This window comes from Tachypleus tridentatus, chromosome 1 (assembly GCF_004210375.1).
Source record: "Tachypleus tridentatus isolate NWPU-2018 chromosome 1, ASM421037v1, whole genome shotgun sequence".
In the NCBI taxonomy this organism is placed as follows: domain Eukaryota; kingdom Metazoa; phylum Arthropoda; class Merostomata; order Xiphosura; family Limulidae; genus Tachypleus; species Tachypleus tridentatus.
Window position 1 is genome coordinate 179375314 of NC_134825.1, and position 22539 is coordinate 179397852.

The window sequence follows — 22539 nt, forward strand, 5'->3', positions numbered from 1 at the left end:
TTTACACAAAACCTTGAGAAATAATTACTTCAAAAAACACAACTCGTTATTTAAGGAGATGTTTTAAACACTTGTTTTATTTGAAAGAGCTGTTTTTCTACTGTAATAATTTTATACGTGCCTAGTGGGGGTCATGTCTCACTCTAAACACATATTTTCTCATTGCTGTGCATTAAAAATGTCAACATAGGAGATAATTAAAAACTACATATTTAAAATCCACAAATAGAGAAAATAAAAAAATGTAAGCAAATAAAACTGTAGATCTATTGCTGACAGTTTACACAAGCAACAACTCACCATTTTGATTCCACTATAAAATTATTTCAAATGATATTTATTGTGTTACAGGACTCCACTGAGATTTCTGAAAGAAACTGACAGTACCTTTAAACTTACTTCCCCATCCTTAATTATGTCACAGTAAGAAATTTTCTAAGTTCTTCATTTTTAGCCATCATAAAATCCAGTGTTTTACTTGTATGTATATCAGTTGGAAACTACAGCTTGTGCATTTCTAGTGTTTTTATTGAAAACATCCACAACAAAATTAGGGGATTCTGATATTGGATATTGTTATTGTTGTTCATTATTACTCAAGTTTATTTCCATGGCAATATGTCAACAGGTGTTTGACACTAGATGATTACCATAACAGATGTTGCTATTCAATATCACATTAGAAATTCTTTCTACTGTCTTTTGTACTTAGCAGAAGTCACAAGTACATATTCAGTATTTATTACCACTGCATATATTACTCTTTCACATAGCTATTGCAATTTTAAATAGGTAGTTGTGGTAAATGTTATTGGTAATTGGCAATTTAGCAAAGTGTGCCACTGAATGAATTATTTGTGTTGCCTTATTCTGAAAAACACTTGTATACAGCAGGCTGTTGAAGAACAAACATATTTGTTATGTAAACCTATCAAAGTAAGCATGTGACTGTGTATGTTTATGTTGCACTAACCTTTGTTGTATTATATTGAAAGAAACATTATTCCATTGTGTTGAGATTCCTTTGTTGCTGTTCATATTTTGTTACATAACAGTACAAGCTGATGGAAGCTAGTCATTAAATTTGTGATCATACAATCTTTACCTTCACAATGGTCCTTTGAGAACAATTTTACAGTTTGTATGTTACAGGTGTATACCAGTAAATATGTTTATTTTCTCTTGTACATTTGTTATTTATTTTTAATATGTGGTGGATGAGTGGAACATAAAGCAGAAGTAACAGTAAACTGTTAAGAAATATGTAACATTCAACTGAATTCACATGTACTTGTGTAGTTTAGAATGTATTCTGTATAAATGAATATAAAAATCAACTTAAGTAACAATATAATTAAAATTCATTCTAGACTGTCAGAAAAATAAAGAAACAACATGAAAAAACAGAGACTGTATTGTCAAGCCTATAGCTAAAGTCTCTAAACAAATAAATAATTACAGCTGGAAGTAATGTCTGTATTATTTTCTTAAGCTATAAACCCCTCTTTTAGCTCCATGCCTACAGTACTTATCAAAATAGTTTGTTTATTTTTTAAGAGTCCCGAGTTGTCAGCTTGAAAATACAATTTTTATATTTTGATTCAAATTTTCTGACGATCCCTACATCGCTTCCCAAATTAATAATTTTTGATAATAATGTACACATACACATACATACATATTACTGTATATAGATAAGTTTCTCATTCCCACTGAAGACCAAACACTGTTACTGTGTTAAATAAAGTCTTCATTACCTATTGAACCTGTTTCTAAACTTCATTGTTCTCATAATTGGTTCTTCTTTAAATTTGAAATCTTAAACGTTTACATAACTTTAGTGTACACACCTATATACTTCAAATTAATTCATAAATAAATACTCTCAAGTAGTAACATCACAGACCAGGAAAATATGGTGTGTGGTACTCGTCTCTTTCAAAAGGAAACACATGGTTCATTTACATGTTACAGTGTACATCACAGAAGCATTTAGAAAAACACATCAGTAAAAAACTAAGTAATAAATTTTCATAACTTGTAAGAAATAAAGTTCAAACACATGGACTTAGAAAAAGAACCAGAACTGATAAAAAAAACTGCTGTAATATTCCTTCTGAAGTTCAATTTACATTATTTTTGAGGGAGATAATAAAACCACAACTTAGGTATTGGAACATCTAACCTGTTTTTTTGTTTTGTTTAAAAAAGGGATAAAATTTAATGAGCTTTAAATGATTTGCTTTGTTTTGAATTTCACACAAAGCTACACGAGGGCTATCTGTGCTAGTTGTCCCTAATTTAGCAGTATAAGACAAAAGGGAAGGCAACTAGTCATCACCACCCACTGCCAACTCTTGGGACATTCTTTTACAAACAAATAATGGGATCGACCATCACAAAATAATTACGAGTCAAGTGCCTTAACCACCTGGCAGCCAGCCAGGCCAGGAACTTTAAATCAGAACATTTCAAACAAGCATAAAAGTTCACATTTTAAACTTTCAATCTCAAACAATGTTCTATCAAGATCTTTTAAACTTTTATTATTAACATTAATTTTTATACTTTGTTATCTTTTAAACTATATGTGGTGCATTTATACTGAATTACTTTAAAAAAAGTGTTTTATCACCTTCTTTAAATTATACCTTTGAAGACCATTTACCCAAAATAACTGTATTTTTCAAGAAGAATAAGGCATTTTTTTTAAATTTAATAATTTTCAATATTTTTAAGAAAAAATTCATACAAAAGATACACAGCTTGTTAATTTTGTTTGATAGAGTATATTTAGTTACAGTTTTGTTGTAAAACCAACACCAAACACTTCTACTGTCATCATAAAACTTACAATCTGAAAATCAAAACTATCATCACCAACAGATAGATCTTGTATAAAAACAAAACAAATGGAAAAACTGGACAAAAAGTCAGATTTTTGTTTTGATGTTTATTATTATTGATAATAGTGATGTTCTTACCCTTGTAATAAATTTACTTTCCTTTTCTTTAATGTTGATAACTTAGCTAAATATTCTAGCCTTGGATGTTCCTGGTGATATAAAAACAAACCACATTATGATCAAGAGTTCAGGTAAAACATCATATCTGTGTGTTAAGAAATTTACATTTTAAACATATATTTTGAGAAACTTTCTCAAAAGAATACCTCTAGAAAACATTCAAATATTATTTTTATAAGACAAAGTTTGAAAAGATGTTCAAAGTGAAATACTAGAGAATAGCTGTAAATATAATACTGGAAACAAACAAAGTTAAAGGTCCTGAACACCCAATCAAGGCAGGAAAACAAGGTCATTTACCCATCAGGAACGTCAAACTGCATATGTCACAACCTTTTACAGAGTTAAATTCAAAATGTAATTAAGCTAGTTATTATCGATGTATACAAGTAAACTTTACATCACAATGTAATTACTGAATCAAATTTTAATTGTATTTAAGTTCCTAGATTCTCCTTCTTCTATAATTTACTTATTGAATGATTTTATGTAAATTACAGTGAAATCCTTCTAAAGCAGCCACCTTCGTAACTGAGACAAACTGGCTTGATTAGAGGGTTCCACTGTACATAATTAAGGATTATGTAAACAAAAAGGGACTGTGATTGAATGACCACTTTCAAGGGGTGACCAAACCTGGTGGATGGCCACTTAGAAGGGTTCCACTGTAGTTATTACTCAGACAAGGCAAAAATTTTACAGCTTTCTATTTTATTTATTTATGATGTCATACACTAGGAAATTAGAGTCATTTGGCATGCACACCAATCACAGCCTCTCTGTTACACGCTACCAATAGTTCTCTCAGATGTTGTATATCCATAGACTTACTGCTGTACTAACAGGGGGCATTTAGTGTGGTAGTGCCATTAGTAAAGAACAAAAACAGATGCTGGTAAACAGTACATTTTTTGTTTTTCATGAATATTCTTTATTTATTACTATAAAAGTAACTAAAATGAAAATACAAAAAAGTTGTTGGATTAGCTAAAATAAAGAATAACAATTAATTATTCTTCATATTGTTTAATGTAATTCAATAGGGTAACATGAGCTGAATGTTCACCAAGTGATTTAAAACTTGTGATGAAGTATTAATAGTTACATGTAGTTCAAAAGTCGATAAAACTATGAGATTAAGAATAAACAGATGTCACAAGTTTTTAGTTATTTAGGATAAACTATCACAGTTTAGGGTCACAATTTGCTGTCATTCTAGCACAATAAAATTGTAATTTACAATTACTTCATAATTTTTATGATGGTTATGAGGGTGTTTAAATTGACTGATCATTTAGAGAGTTATAGTTTGTAAAATAACAGATAATTGAAAATTTTTAAATGAAGTATTTCTAATTTTAACATAAAAAATCACTTTGTAATCAGAACAGTCAACACTATGACAACATATAATTAAAATATTTTTATGATTACTGTCAAAGTTTGTGATGACACAACTAGTACCTTCAGAATCACAGTAGGTATACTGCCATGGTTAAAAGTTCATGTTAAATACACAAGCCCATTGTGATAAAGTTAGTTTCTAAGGTACACATTACCTCTAAAGTATCAAAACTAGTCATATCCCAGTGGTGGGTAATTATTTCCAAATACTTTTTTCCACAATTCAAGAAATATTACAGCTGAAAGTAAATAAAAACAAAGTGAAAGGTTTATCATCAGTAAAGACAGAAATTGTAACAGAATATAAATCACTCTTTAAACTGATGTGACTTGTGACAATTAATTCAATTATTTTGTTCACCAAAGTGTTAGTAATTAAAAACATTGTAAAGTGTTTCCTTTTTTCCTTGAAAAGTCCCAAATTACAGATAAAGAAATCTCAAAGTAATAACATGTTTTTGGAATTATTTTTAAGTCTTTGATGGGAGATTTTAGTTATAGAAGTTTGAAGTCTTGGATGTGAAGCAAATTTGATGTGCTTTATGTTGGTTTGAAATTAAGGCCATTTCAAGTAGTGTAAATATACAATGTTGGACGTTTTTATGTTGAAGTAACCCTTTTGCTATGGGTGTCCATTACTACACATGTCATAAGGATTTTCTTAGTGAGTTACTTTCCCAAAATTCAGGTCCTTTGTAAAGGTCAGTTTTATATTACTGTACATAGTAACATGAGCACACATGCACCATGTCATTGTAACTTCTATACTGTTATCCAGGCACAGTTGAAAGATCAATATAATAAAAATAATAAATGTATATTCAGAGAGTGGACAAGAAAAGTGGCCCCCCTTAAAAATGCTGTTAATTTGTTATATATTTTATTAGATAACAGAAAAATGTGTAAAATGCACTTCATGAGATCTGTTCAAATATGATATCAAATAAATTAACAACATTTTCAAGGGAGGGCACTTTTCTGTCCTCCCTTGTACATAAATGTTTAATGTTATCAAATTTAAGCTATTTTATATGAATTATAGTTTGTAGTTATTTCAGAATGAAAAAAAAGCATTCTTTATATTAATTTCGTAATTGTTTATAGTGGTCAAATCTATCAAGCCCATATAGAGTTTTATTAGTAAAAATAACAGATAAAATATTAAGTTTTTTTCTGTACAAAAATGTTTGATAATTATCTGAGGTTATAAAATTTTGTGTGTGAAATTTGAACATTTTCTGATGCATACAAGTATTTTTAATCATAAAATCAAAATTACTATGCATGTTGGATAGTCAACATGCAAAAAGAAAATAGTCACAAGAAAAGCATTACTTAAAAAAAGTATTAAAACTCAATAACAATTTGATATTTTGTGTATGAAAGTTCTAACAGAGTTTTAAGTAGAGAATAATATTTATTCAACTTTAACATGTAAATCTATATAATACTTACCCCAGAGTGACATAAAAACAGCAAAAAATACAGCAGCACCAATGTCAAAAAGATGAGTTATTCTGACAAAAGTACATGTCTGTCCTGATATTCCATATCTACATCACATAAAATGGTGTTCTTGTAGTCTTCACAAATGTCCTTACTGTAAAAAAATTCAATTTTGTTTCAAGTTTATATAATAAACACAGTACAGCTGTACATTTATATCAATCATAATATACAACTATCAATTTCAATGATAATGCCACATAAAATAACTGACTAATTGAAATTATGTTTAAATCAATTTATCACAAAAATTATTAAAATATTTTAATGGTTCAAAACACATCAACCAATAAAAATTAATGGTTCCAATTATTATTCTTTACAATTATTCCAGCTACAAATAGCTTGTGTGAAAATAATTAATTACTTTAGTGATTAATCACTTACCACATTCCATCAATCACATAGCTCTATGTAACTGATTTATCTGAGGTATAATTTAGAAAATGATCAAACATGAGTTATAAAAATAATAAACTGTTTGGTAACTCTTTTTTTCTCCCCCTTATTCAAACCTGTGAGCATCACCCATCAAGGTGAAGCATACAGAAAACACAACACTCCTACTACTGAAGCTGGAATCAGCATACAGGTGTAATATCCAAACCAAACAAAGTACAGGCCTATCTTAACTCCAAAATACTCCCTGAAAAAATTGAAAGGAACAAACATTGAAGTGATTCTTATCAAAATATAGTACATACAATAACTAATGAGAAACCCCAAAAATACATCCATAATAATTTTTTTGTATATATTTGTCTTAATTGTAAACTCTGACTAGTATGAGAGCAAGGTGATTTTCATGCTAAAATTAATACAATTTATATATCTTTAATATTACAGTCTCCAAATTTCATTTGTATAGCTTCCAGAATCTTCTAATTGAATATCAACTTATTTTTTGGTAAAAATTATATGTTATGCATTATTTTCTCTACACTTACACTACATGAGCTTAGGCCATTTGTTTAACCTTGTAACCAAAAAAAATATGAAATAATATTTTTCCTTTCTAAAATCCATGCAGATTACAATAAAAGCTTATCATTATTTATCCCGACTATCGTCAGTCTTGTATCAGTTAAATATGACAACTTCCTGTATACTATGCTTATGTAACAAGTTAGGAATCACCTTGTATACACTTAGTTCAAATTACAGCAAAAAATTATGTAATACACACGATCACATGTATATACATATATTGCAAACAAATTAATCTATTTCTTCATTTACATTTTCTAACGTTACCTAATAAGTATTTTTTTTACTTTTATAACAAACCAAATATGTACATAAAAATAACAAAAATCTAGTACTTAATTGTGAATGCTGTAATTCTTTTTGTTGTCAAAGATTTAAAGTGTTGAGAGATGCTAACCCAAATTTTCAATGGTGATGTTTTTGATTTTTTTCCAAAATTATTTATTAATTTCAAACACAATTTAGAGCACAAACAATAATAAACATAAAGCATACAATGTCCGATAATTATTACAATTTAACTGGTTTTCTAACCAAACATTGTGCATCAAAACAACTTCCTCAGCTGGTTAAAGTAAACTTAGTGCTAGCAGATTTGAATCTATGTTCCGAAAAACTTAAAAGCCATCCTGTGAACGAGATGGCATTATACATAAAATAGAAGATTAAATATTTATTTTCTGATGGTTATCAATAATGTAGTAGCAAATGTCAAAGACAGAAAGAAAGAGAGAGAGAATTATTTACCTTTTTGAAAGACTGTATGTAAGAGAAGAGAGCTTTATGGGATGCCTTGGTAACTATAACATTATGTTTTGTATTAGGAAAATCTGTAAGTCTGAAAGTTGTATTCAATCTCAGTCAATCAAATACAAGTGAAAAGACTACCTAAGTTGAGCAATTTGGAATAAACAAGTGCCATCACGTGATACAGAAATGTGAACACTAAGACGTTACAAATTAAATTTTACTTTTGATATTCAGAAATTAAAACTATATTATATAATAGAAACATATAATTAACTACATACTAATACTATTAGATCTACATCTATTTCAGTTATTACAACATCTTTATAGAATTCTATAGCTCAATGAAAATAATACATTAGCAACATGAGAGAATTATCTTCCTCATATCATGACTGACTCTCCTTATATATAATTATTGTATTTGAAATGATCTCTTTTAAAACACAACTAGTATGAATAAAACTCCACTCGAGACTCTAAACATGGCGTACAAATATAATTGGTAATTTCAATCTTTAGGTTATGCTGAAAACTTTCACCAAGTGATTTTTATGTTAAACAAATTCTGTCCAGGTAATTAATTATTAACACTCACTTGATGTCATCAAGAGGTTGTTTTTTACATATTGCCGAAAACAAAGCCCAGTTGTTCATTAACCATTTCCGAGGAGCTTCGTCATCTGAAGAATTGCATTCCCCCTAATAATATGTCAAAGTAAATTGTCAACATAACTATTATTTTACTGATACAGGAAGTGAAATATCTCCAAGTATAATGACAACTAATAAAAATATGTTAAAGTGCACTTTACTGGAAAATAATATTAATAACAAACTACAGGAGCAACCCTATCACACAAATTCATCAGGTCATAAACCTGATATAACACACACTGACTGTAGAAATAACTGTGAACAACACTTTTAACATATGAAAAATTGTACTTTATCAACATCCAGCACACTTGGAAAGAAGAATCCAATGAGTTAACTGACTTCATGTAAAGGAAAGGCAGCTTCATACACATTATCATTGATAAGCTTGGTTATTCCTGAAAAAATAGGAGAAAAACACACTATAAATACATAAGGCATGAAAATATTTAATAAAACAATGTAAAGAGTGATTGCAATGACTTTTATTCATCACTATATATAATATCATATATTGGAACCACATATCATAATGTAATGAACCCAAGCACACACATGCCAAGTACTATAACCATTTTATTATTTACCAAATTTTAATTTTTTGATTTTGATGAAATAAGGTTTCATTATACTGTTTTGTTGAACCATTGAAAACAAGATTCAAAATTAAATCTTACAGAGAAGTAAAAAAAAACTTATTGGATTGCTAATCTAAATACTGTTCAACCTTTTGGACTCAATCTAGAACCTGGAATCGATGATCTTCGTTCACTGGTTTCATCTTTGTCAAAAAATTATTTTTATTCTTTGCTCATTTCTTCTCGTAACGTGAAAGCTGAATTTACTAAAACATACCATTTTTTAAGGTAATTTTCATATAATTTTTTACAAACTGAATTGTATATCATTTTCAACCTGTCTCCAGGTGTCACCTTTACTTTACTTAAATGCTGAAGTACCGTTTTAAATACACACATATTCAGCCATTTCTAAAGTAAAATATTCCTTACACCTTTTTGCATACATTCTCACCATTGGCTACATTATACTGGAAATGAGACATTTACACCAGAACATAGAGAAATAGACATTTCTTGGAAAACCAGATGACCTTCCTGATGTTTCTAAACTAACTTTATTTGTATATTACTCATTTGATTACACCACCATTTCCAATTTGTAACTGAAGAAAGTTCCACCTTTCATAAGTGCTCAAATTACAGGGTTTTTATTCATTTCTATCAAGACTTCTTGAACCTACATGTTTTTATAGCATCTTGAATGATCTGTACAGTTATAGTTGGTTACAGTCTAAGAGCAGAACTAACTGACTTCTTTCCAAACTGTTTATTATCAAGACTCCATATGTCTTATGTCACAACACATAGTCATATTTTTGCCTGTTACAATGCTAACTATATAGGACTGACCTAAACATTAGGGAAACTTGCTTACTTTCTACATAAAATACAGAGTGGACCATAACTGAAATTATTTGAATTAACTGTGCATTGGTTTCCATTTCTGTGTGATTGTATCAGGAATAACCAGGGTTACAGGGATTTTATTCATTTCTATAAAAACTTCTTGAACTTACATGTTTTTCTAACACCATAATTATACTGTTCTCATAACATCTTTAGTTTTCCACTGATGTACAGCTATTTTTTTATACATCAGTTAATGTGTCAATGTTACAACTTCCTAAGCTTTAGACAGGAGACAGTGGTTCTATGTACAGGCAGTAAAACCATAAAATTAAAAGAAAAGTATGGGAAAATGCCAAGTTGAAACTTTGAAGAAAATAGAAAACCTAGCATTCAGAGATTAAAAAAACATGTTTGTTCATTATATTTCTTATTTTTCAGTTTCTCATTTCACTGCACATTGATGATTTTATTATTATTAGTTTTAGGGTTGAAAAATAGTAGATAAAATATAAAGTTCTGCAAGAAAATTAGCTTTGAAAAGAAGTATTTTTTTTAACTTTCTAGCATGGAAACTTTCACTCAGACTGATTCATTTAAGGCTTTGGAAATTCACAGATAGATCTTTATGGGAATATATTAATAGAAATCTTGATTACTTGTGTACAATACAGTTATGGCTACTCAAAGCTTGACAAATTTCATAAATGAATGCGACATAAATTTAGAATTATAGTAAAAATTAGTACTTACAGCTCCACATGAGCAAGTGTTTCCCTATTGGACTGACCCCATACACAAAGAGTGTTAATATTATTTATCACTATTAATTTTTATATTTATGAATATTATTCAGCACTATTAAAGTTTAGGACTAAAACTTAATCCAATTGAAACTTATGAGATATTATCAACTGTTAATAAGCAAAGGTAGCCAATTGATCAATCAATACATTCTAATAATTATAGGTTCTTGTTTTCTGTGTATTAACTTATGAATATTAAACACTTCTAGTCAGTTTGCAATATAAAATTAGATTCATTAACTGTTCACATCGTGTGATAACTAACAGAACTTCTAGTACACACTAACAGTCTTATGTCAAACTACATTAAAAATACAAGTCTCTAAATTTAAATTGTAAAGTTTAATATGACAGAAATGTTCAGGTGGATGTTCCATCTTGGGATTTTATATATACATGAGAAACTAAATCAGCAGCTGATCAGTGCACGGTCAAAACTAAATATAATGATGATAAGTATGAAACATTATAACCCAAAGAGTATTTTAAGACACAGATATTTAAATGTTAACCCTAAAAATACACACTGTAGCTTTTAATTAACAGATTTCTTAACATTATTTCTTCTAAATATTTAAGGGTTATCTTTGCTAAATGTCCCTAATTTAGACTAGAGGGAAGGCAGCTAGTCATCACTGCCCGCCACTTACTCTTGAACCACTCTTTTACCAATGAATAGTGGGATTGACTGTTACACTATAATGCATTGACAGTTGAAAGGCAAGCATGTTTGATGTGACAGGAATTTAAATCTGCAACCCTCAGACTGTGATTCAAGTACCCTGTCATCTGACCATGCCGGACCAAATAATTTGAGGATATATCAGTAAATCAAAAAAGGTCAGCTATGCAAATTTCAGATTCTTACTTGTGATTATGTTTAGCTCATGTTTCTATCTTAATGTAAATTTTAGTAGCTTACTGTTTGTGCTAGTAAATCCTAACACAATATAAGAAAGTTATATCTTACAACCTTTGTTATGTTACTTGTAAAAATTTAGAAGTTAAAACTGATTGGCCAAAACATAAAAGTGAACTAAAAACTAAATTTATTAACATAGATTCTTCATAAAAGTGTTTAATTCATTCCTGTGTACAACATGGTAGGTGATTGTGGCACAAGCACTTTGAATCACCCACAGCAGAGGTCACAGCAAAACAGTAAATATAATTAATGAAAGCTAATTTGTACTCAAAACTGAAATTTGTATCACCACTTGTATATGATGGTACTTTGTAATATTTTCTGTAAGTCTTCCAGCTATTCTCTAAGGCATTTCATTATGTTTACTTGTAATAAAGTTTTACACAAAAGTCAATTAGAAAAGTTTGCTTTGTTTGGAAACTTTTTTTTATACTTTTAGCACCTTTCAGAAAAAAGGTAACTACATGCATTTTAATTATTATAAACTCATCACAAAATGTTATTATTTTAAAATGCAAGGAAAAACATATAAGTATGATACATAAAAGAATTTTATATTATATAAAATTAATTGAAAAAATTCAGTTTTCTCTTCCAGATTATCTAATGACTGAGTTCATAATAAGGAAATTTATTTACAAAAAGTATAAATTCAGCTTATGAAATTTCTTCAATAATTCTGATGCACAGTAAATTATATAGAGATGAAATTAAATACATATTATGTGAAAATATATTACGGAAATAATATGTTTTTCACTTGCCAAATGCATAAAATTCTCCTGTATTATAACTAAATCTTTTCCGCTTCAAAATAAAATCCACAATTTGAGCATGTTGAGCTGGTTAAAGAAATCTTCTTTCCTCGCTGGAACATCAAATCTTTAACAAGGCCATTAAAATAACTTTTACATAAATATGAACATACATGAACAAAATATTTTTAAAATTACAAACCTCTTTCATCTGTTAGAGCAACAAGTCACATTTACAAAGCAATTAACTATTAGAATTCTTTTAGATGTATAACACATTAAATAATGATGCACTAGATTTATTAATAGATACAGATGTAGTGATATAACAATACTCTTTTCTTACTGGAAAACAGTACTTGGCCAGTAAAGGATGTTATGATTTATGTTATTAATCTTATTCTGGTGTAACATTACATGCACTATTTTATAGATCTTACTTGTCAATCTAAAATCTTTAATATGGAAGCTGGTGAACCATACAGGCTTAATAATAAAGACAAATCCTTTCTAACCAACTTTACAGATGACAGCTTTACATAACATTATAACAACCATCCAAGTTATTAGTTTCTTGAAGTAAATTGTAAATAATTACTCTGTAATTTTTTTTATAAATCATAAAGGGCAAGTAATATTAAAAGTACCATAACTGATTCACTCATTTTTCACTTCTGAAAACAAAACTCATCATGAAGCAAAACATTAAACCACAATGTACATTAATGAACATCTTACGTGTCACATCATTCACAATAACAACATGAGCTATATGTTCATTGAATGATTTATAACTTGTGTGATGGGTGTATTTATGTTGACATAGGTCAAGGGCAACAAAACTATATACACTGCTGGCCAAAATCTTAAGGCTAATGAACATAAAGAAAAAATGTGCCTTTTGCACTGTTAGACTCAACCACTTATTTGAGTAGAGCTTCAAAATATGAAAATAAAAAAAGGAAAAATAAAAATAAAAAACGTTTTTAGCATTTAATATGGAAAATGTGAACACTATGAAATTAGCCTAAATACTACCTGGTCGAAAGTTTAAGACCATACTGAAATGAAGAGTTAATTAGTAAACACGTCACGAAATTTAGTCATCTGTGTTCAAGCATTAGCATTGTCAACACCTCCCACTGACATCTCCTGTGTTACATTGGGTAAAAACATGGCAAAGGCTAAAAAGTTGACAGAGTTTGAACGTGGCAGAATAGTCGAGCTGCAAAAGCAAAATCTCTCTCAACGTACCATCACTAGTGAGACTGAGCAGAGTAAAACTGCTGTTGTAAATTCTTAAAAAACCCTGAGGGATATGGAACAAGAATTTTAAGTGGTCGGCCTAAGAAAATTTCACCGGTGTTGCGCAGGAGGATTCAACAGGTTGTCCAGCAAGATACCAGCCAACCATTAAACCGTATTAAGTCCTTTACAGGTTCAGAATGCAGCTCAATAACAATGAGACAGCATCTACGAGAGAAAAGCTTCTAAACCATAAATGCCTAAAAAAAACACGCCTCCTTCCACATAACGAAACAGCTCAGTTAAACTTTGCTGAGAAGCACCAAACATGGGACGTAGAAAAGTGGACGAAGATTTTGTTCTCTGATGAGAAAAATTTAACCTGGATGGTCCAGATGGAGTCCAACGTTACTGGTTCAATAAAGATATCGCACCAGAGACACTTTCTACTCGACACAGTGGAGGACATTCCATCATGATCTGGGGTGCTTTCTCCTTCCATGAAACAATGAAACTTCAAATTATACAGGAGCATCAAACAGTAGCTGGCTACATTGGCATGTTGGAGAGAGCATCCTTATTGACTGAAGGCTCTCGCTTGTGTGGAAATAACTGGATCTTTCAGCAGGACAATGCTGCAATCCACAGTGCCTGCAGAACAAAGGAATTTTTAATGGGGAGTAATATGATTCTTTTGGACCTTCCAGCGTATTTGCCCAAACTGAACCCCATTGAAAATGTTTGGGGGTGGATGGCAAGGAAAGTCTATAGATATGGACGGCAATTCCAAACAGTGCACGATCTTCGTGAAGCCAACTTCACCACTTGGAATAATATTCCAGCCAGTCTTCTGCAAACGTTTATATCGATCATGCCGGGGGGAATGTCTGAAGTTATTCACAGTGACAGCCATAATACAACTCACTACTGAGACCTCTTGCTGGGCATTTCCTATCCTGTTAAGGACTTCTTTTGGGTATTGTCTCAAACTTTTGACCAGCTGGTATTTAGGCTAATTTCAGAGTGTTCACATTTTCCCTATTAGATGCCAAAAAAGTTTTTTATTTTCCCTTTTCGAAGCTCTATGCAAATAAATGATTGAGTCTGACGATGTAAAATGCATATCTTTCTTTATGTTCATTAGCCTAAGATTTTGGCCAGCAGTGTAATTACGTATACATGAATGTAGACTGTTACAAGTTTTAAAAGCAATTTAATTTAAATGATTGCTATTTTCTGTTACAATCTGCAGTCATTTTAGAAAGAAAGAAAAAAATGATAAGTCAGATTTGTATTTTTATTGAGTGGCTTAGAAGGTTTGTCAAATTGGCTGAATTCACAGAGTTAGGAGTAAAGAAAATCAAACTATAAAGTTTTACTGAAAATAATATATTTGACATTTCCCTAGGAGATTCTGAACATTATACAAATGACACCTGAAGCTTTTCACAGAAAGAACAATATTTCATGAACAAATCTTCAGTAATATTTTAAAATATTATTTTTTGTGTACAAAACATTTGAGATGCTTACTGAAAGCTTGCAAAATTTTGTGAATATGCACAAAACATATTTAGAACTTATAGTACGGAAACTCTGGTAGTTATTACTTTGTGATTGCAGTCAATTTTTCCTGAGGTACGCTAAAAAAATTTGTGAGTAGCTCATGCACATTATATAGTTCATTAAGATAATGTGAGCTACATGTTTTCCAAGTGATTTACAACCTATTTGGTAGACATATTAGTTAAACGTATTTCAGAGGGCAATAAAATTGTTACAAAAAAGCTATTTAGAATAAACAAATGTAGTTTCTTGTTACAAAATTGGTAACATTGACAAACCTCGTGCAGAGTTTGGGTAGAATAATACAAAAATACAGTCTAGTTTTGCTGACTAAAATGTTTCAAGTTTATTTATGTTGTTTCAATTTCTGATGATTTAAGTGTTTTTAATCTACATGAAAATCACTTTGCACCCACAGTAGTCAATTTTCTGATTCCACATAGTCACAGACTCTTGTAGACTTCATTATAAATTATGTTTTTCTCAACAAATGATTTAGTGATTACTCACAGTTGATGAGAGTTTTATGAATATACACAAAACGTATTAGAAATTATTGTGGTGAAGCTATAAACATAAATTTGGGGTCACAAACGTGGCTGATTCAACCAAGCCCATAGTGAAAAGAAATGATGGTAATGGTTTGATTCACAATCTGTTAGTTATGGGTTCAAACCCCTGTCCCCAAACATGTTCATACTTTCACCCATTGGGAAGTTGTAATGTTAAAATCCATTACACTCTTTGTTGGTAAAAAAGAGTAGTTCAAGATTGGGTAATAGGTGGTACTAACTAGCTGTCTTCTCTTTGGTATGTCATTGCTAAATTAGGGATGGCTAATGCAGTTAGCCTTTAAGTTGCTTTGGCCAAAATACAAAACTAACCAAATATTAAAAAATGTTAAAACACTAAATGTACAGAATATCACCTGACCAAAAATCACAAAGATTTAAAGCAAATAAAATTCAAAAGCCCAAACATGTATATTTACAAGTATTACCTGGCTCTTCTGTATTCAGTTGTAAACTCTTGCCTCTTTGCCATACAATTTCAAACATCTTTGTCTCCAAAATATCAAACATCATTTATACCTCTTTTTAATTGTTTATCATCACAATTTGAACACTAAAATTCTGGTACCTAAAAGAAATACAAAAATAAATTTTTAAACTGGTGTATGATTTCAGAAATGCTGAACTCCTCAGAAATACATGTGAAATGTATAACAAATTTATCACAGTATAATTTATAACCAGTGGAAAATTTGTTGAAAAACTGAAACTATTCTTAAAAAGAGAGAGAGAGAAAGGAAGAAGTATATAATATCACAATAACATATGTTTGAAGCAAGATATACCCAGTTTGCCATTGAGAAAATATCTCACTGTCTATGGCTCCCTAATTAGCTAAATTAATCAATTATCTGTAAGATTATAGAGAATGAATCATACTGTAATCAATCATTTGTATTCTAGACTTCCTGTTGATTATAAATTTAATAAGATTTAATCTCAGAAAAATTTATTAGAAATTTGTAAATTTGAGCAAGTTGAAGGTGGGTGTAGCAAGAGGTTCTTGCATTTTCATTGGTTGCTCTGTAGTTCCATATGATTGAAGGATATAAGATAAAGATTTAGAAGATTAATGACATTTTACATAACATTTCATAGTTTAAGGGGTAAGTTCAAAAGAGGAAATAACTGAAGAACAAATATTCAAATTCTCACACCAGCATAATTTAAAATTGCTTTTAAACATTTATTTATATTATTAAGAACTTGCGAGAAAAGCCATTTCAGTAACAACAAACCTGAAAACCATCAAGAAGTTTGACAAAAGCAAGACTTGCAATAAATTACAAAGCATTTAAGTCCTCACCATCAACTACAATAACTATCAAGAAAGAAAAAATGATCAAAAGTGCTAAGTCTTCCACACCTGTATCTGTTAAGTTACTAAATCGGTATTGCCCTAAGATAATGGATAACAAAGGCTGACTTGACAGATTAAAAAAAAAAAAGAGCATAATTTACACAGCCTGAAGGCAGCAAGTGCTGACATGGAAACAACATCAATGTGCCAACCAGTTTTAAAAAATATTATTGAACAAAGAGGATATATGACCCATCAAGTTTTCAACATTTGAGAGATTGATCTATATTGGAAGAAGATGCCGGACAGAACAGGTTTAAACAACAAAAACAATTTTTGAGGATTAGTTTACAACTTTTTCTGCCCTGCAGTAGAGAGATGTTTTTCTAGTGCTTTATGGGAAGCATTAGTGGTTGATGACAACTCACTAAATCACCCTAACAACCTAATCTACATATCAGCAAACATTTCTGTGGAGTTTCTTACTCCAAACACCACTTTGATACAACCTATAAATCAATACGTCATAGTCTCTTTTAAAGCATATTACTTATGACAAATCTCCAGATAAATGATCAGAAGCAGTGGACAGCAACAGAAACACCTAGATCAGAGGTTTCTGGAAACCATGCAACATCAAGAATGTAGAGGTTACTACCTCAAATATGAAAACAGTTTGGAAAAAAAAAACTGGCTGGAATGTGTGCACAATTTTCAACCTCTTGTTAAAAAAAATCACATCATTAGCACATCAGTTTGACAACTCATCAATGACTTACTGAAATCATACTATAAACAAATGACCAATGAAGAACTGATTAAACACTGACCAAAAATTTGCTGCTTATGAATAGAAAGACGACTAAGAACCAGAACCACAACTGTTTTTAAAACAGAAAAAGCTGTCAAATTCATTTTACCAAACTATAAAAATCCAGCCTAAAAATGACCAAAATTGTGATTGAAGCCTTAATAATTGAACACAATGTTGAAAGTGCCGTAAAGAACTTTATAGAAATAAAATGTGAGCATGCTGGACAAACAGGATTAACAGCATTCTTCAATCAGTCTACACAACTGTCTCCTAGCCATGATGATGTTGACACTCCCACTCAGTCTGGCATGGCCAGGTTGTTAAGGCACTTGACTAGTAATCCAAAGGTCGAAGGTTTAAATCCCCATCATACCAAATGTGCTCGCTATTTCAGTGGTGAGGGCATTATAATGTGACAATTAATCCCATTATCTGTTCATAAAAGAGTAGCCCAAGAATTTGCAGTGGGTGGTGATGACTAGGTGCCTTTCCTCTAGTCTTACACTACTAAATTAGGGACAGTTAGCACAGATAGCTCTTGTGCAGCTTTGTGCAAAATTAAAAAAATCAACAAATAAAAACATTTGATAATAGTAATAATTACACCATTTTCCTTTAATTAAAATTTTAAAAATATCATTCATAAATAATTTCAATATATTTTACAAACTACAGGAATTAATACTCAATGTTAGATCTTTCTGTGATAATATTTTCCATTAAAGTATCACAGTTTTAAAACAGACAAATTCTTACAAGCTATGTATTTCTACTTAACATGTACAATTTGTCCAACATGTTTCCCAACAAATACAGGAAATAGCTACAGGAATTATTTTCAAAAGTTTCAAATTTATATTTTTTCAAACTTCAATATTTTACACAATATATCTAAGTTAGAAAGACTATAATAAATCTTTGCATTTTAATTGTGTTTGTGAAAGTAATAATCAGAGTTCTAAACACTATTAAAACATATTTACCGGAATTCACTTTGGGAAAAGAAAAAAATCAAAGCATATTAATCTATATTAACAAATAACAGTTTTGTTAAACAACATTTCACAAACAGAGTGCATATGCTAACTAATGTTTCACAAATGATGTTTCCCCTATCATGAGGTGAGCACCATATTTCTTCAACATTGATAGATATCCAATAATCTTTTTGCCACCAATAACACGAGTAACAGTTTTACAGAACAATAAAACATTTTTCAAATATTTCAGACATCATGCAACAGATTTACTGTTATGCATTTGTTTTGATCACTACGTTTGTTTCAATTTGATGCTTGTAGTGTATATTGTGCAAGTTCCAGCTGTTTTCTAACTTTGTAGAAGATTCTTGAGAGTATGAATCAACAATATTTGTTTTACAAAAATGCTTACACATCTTTGAAAATTAACATTTGAATTAAAATTTCCAGCTGTTTGAAATAGTAATACATTATGTACATAACATAACAAATTGTTATACATTATGCACGCTACATAATAAATTGGAGACCAATCTGAGATAAATTATAATACATAACAATCAACAATATAATTTCTCTAAAATTAATTTTAAGGTAATAATGAATCACTGCTATATTGCAGCCACAACTAGCTTTACTTCTCTTTTATATCTTACTATATATAATTAAAGCATGTTCTTTGCATGGTGTATTATTACAGTATTAACAGTAATAATTTTGTTACAGTAAATGTATTTACCATTAGTGTTACACCTTATTCTTAGTCATAGTAATAATAATGATGTTAACTTTCCAGCTCCTTCTTACAGTTTGACTTTATTCATTACTTCCTTACATACACATTACATCAATAAAAATATAATGAAACACACATGTGCAACCACAGTGAAGTAATGTTCTTGTTATCAGAGTAATTTTGTTTGAAACTATGTTCTGCAATAAAGAAATAGTTGTTGCATAAACTTAAGTTATTTTTCTAATTTATTGAATCTTGAATGCACAAAGTGAAGAATTGTTTTATGGATTTTTGTGGTACCAGTACTGGTGAGTTTGTTTTATAAATCTATTTTTATTAGCACTAGCTTTATCATTACATTTTAATTATAAAAATTTATTTACATTGCTAGCTTATTATATGGAATTAAGTCCATCCTAAATCACCTAAGCTAATTATTATCATGAGGAATTACAGCCAAGAATATCACTAACTAACAACAATACTCAACTGACGATAAAGATTACAAGCACAAATGTAAAACTGTATATTAAATTACCAGTATTTATTGCTGAGTTGATTTTCATCTGTTCTATGTGGACAGCTGCCCTGTATCAGACATTCAAATTAATTACATAATGGTCTTGACTTTGATGTAACCTTCTGTTAAAATATTGTATCACAACAATAGAATATTTATCACACCAACTCCACATTGTACTGTTGACATCCTCCTATCATCCCTTCCTTGTAAACAGTGATGATGTAACATTGAATAAGTTCCCACCAGTGGAATGTATTATGCTACATAACAATTAGGGATGGTACAAGGAGTGACAGTGGTCTTTAGAATAATGTTGACTCTTTTTATCATTATCATATATATATACCATATGTTTCAGCAAAAAAAAAAAAACATTAAGCCAAGCTTATCATTTGATACATCACTTTTCACCAAATTAGAGCAGTTTATCAGAAATCAGCTCCCCTCATCAGTAACCCCAGAAAAGGACAAAGTAGAAAACAAAACACCTTGTAGTAGAGGACTGTAATTTATATGACTGAATTTTCCTTTATTCACCACAGTACACCTACATTTGTAAACATGTTTAAAGAATATACGTGGTATTTAGCATTAGTTGCTTCAGAATGAATGAAAGTCATTGCAGTACAAAAAATAATGCTTAAGTACAAATAATAATGAGTTATCTCCTTCGTAATTTACTTTTCAAGTGAATATTAAGTATGAGGTTCCACTTTGTAAAAGATGATATAAATAGGTTTCTGCTATATTATAGAGAATGAAAAGAATGAGAGTTATTATTACTAATATAGATGTTTAATCACACTTTAAAAGAAAGATCTGCATGTTAACGCTCTAGTATGATGTGATAGATTTGAGTTACAGCACTGTACGTAAAATTATTAACTTCTATACATTCGGTTTATGGCAAATCTATGGTCCTTTGACAATACTAAATGTCATGAATATACTAACAGAACAGACTCGAGAATGTTTGTCAAAGCCATTTACGAAGAAGAATATAAATATGGTATGTTTATAACAACAACACAGTTTAAATAATTTGACAGTGCAATACAGCTGTGAAAGGATTTACTGAATACACTCGAGAAATACATCACAGTCCTCTGTGAGGAAAGATGTTTATACAGAATATTTAGAAGAGCAAAACAATTTAAAACCATTTAAGAGCCATGAAAGAATCTGTAAGAATACATTCAAAAACAGTAACAAGCTTCAAAACTACATCCCAAACAAGTGCAGAGCAAACTTAAAAAATTTGGCTTAGGAAAACGTATCCTTCTACTCTAAAGATAATAAACAAGGACATGAAGTTCATGAAAGTTTAAAAGCATTTAGTCATACCACAAAATCAATGTCTAACTACATGTGAAAGATACAGCAATGCTGGAATTAAAGTAATTCAGAACCAATAATCACCATAAACTAAGTTTTTAAAAGCCAATGTCCACAGGTTCATCTGTCGTTAATAAAACCTTTCTACTTGTAAGAAATAAATTACATACAAACAAACTTAGAGTAGATGCTACATTAAGAGTTTAAATCTCATATCTATCCATATCTTAAACCACAGCTTTATAGTGTTTTACATAACTTGGGTGGCAAGTAGTATTTGATTCGGCATTATAAAGATTGTATAGAGTGTTGTTATAACATTAAAGAAAGAACTGACAACATTTCAATTATATGAAACACTTCTCAAATATATTAATATAAATATATTTATTTTTATACATTCTTGTTCTAAGTAAGATATTTATAGGCACTGACCTTTAAATTTTGCTTCCAAAATTTACAGTAATCTCTAAAATGAAAGGAGAGTAAGAAAAAACACTTTTTTCTAACTTATGATTCATCAGAATTCACGTATCTGAGCATTTTATGTCCTATCTGATGTGTTATATTTCAGTATTGATGTATACAAAATATCAAAGGAATACTATAACAACATGATCATTTTCAAAATACTAAAAGAATGTTATAATTATCATTTCAATCCAACTAAAATGCACAAATTTTGCCAAACATTTTGAAAATTATTTCAGACTGTCACTGCTATAGTTGTTATACAATCAGTAGTTAAGTTTTATAGTAGACAATTGTATGAAAAATATTGTGGAACAAATAAACTCTATTAAAATTTCATAAAAACTAATTGATCCTGTTATATATATATATGAAAAAAATTAGCAAACTATAATAGCTATAATATATCTTTTACAATTTCATAAGTTAGTACTGCTCCAGTGACCTCTTCATTACACATACATTTAACATAAACATATCTCAGGAGCAGCAACGACTGGGAATATAACCACTATGTGCAACTTCATGAAGAAACATTTCATGTCACATTAAACTGTAAATTTTTCTTAATTAGTTTATTATAGGTTCCAAATTAAAAGTATGTAAAACAGGATTTCAAATCCATCTTTTGTATGTAACATTTCTGTGCCAACACAAACATTTTTTCAACACAAGGATTTATCAACTAGGATGGTCATGATGGTAGACAAATAAAACCTATCCAAATATGTAATATTTCTTTTCTACAAAATGC

The 22539-nt window shown here is 29.9% G+C and overlaps 1 protein-coding gene across 4 annotated transcripts in view; it reads right to left on the reverse strand.

Moving 5' to 3' along the window:
- Positions 1–2213: 2213 nt before the first annotated feature.
- Positions 2214–22539, reverse strand: part of LOC143231689 (anoctamin-9-like) — a 368893-nt gene continuing 348567 nt past the window's right edge. For 2 of the 4 annotated variants that reach the window (XR_013017115.1, XM_076466282.1), the window contains exons 2-6: positions 16055–16194; positions 8622–8728; positions 8272–8375; positions 5886–6582; positions 3588–4669 (exon numbers count right to left, since the gene is read on the reverse strand). Coding sequence is in view for 1 of the 4 variants with exons in the window: in XM_076466282.1 (XP_076322397.1) it covers positions 6468–6582; positions 8272–8330 (174 nt within the window). In the remaining 3 variants the exon portion in view is untranslated. Of the gene's footprint in view, positions 3056–3587; positions 4670–5885; positions 6583–8271; positions 8376–8621; positions 8729–16054; positions 16195–19994; positions 20045–22539 lie in introns of those variants that run through there. The other 2 variants (XR_013017116.1, XR_013017114.1) reach the window with 2 other exon arrangements.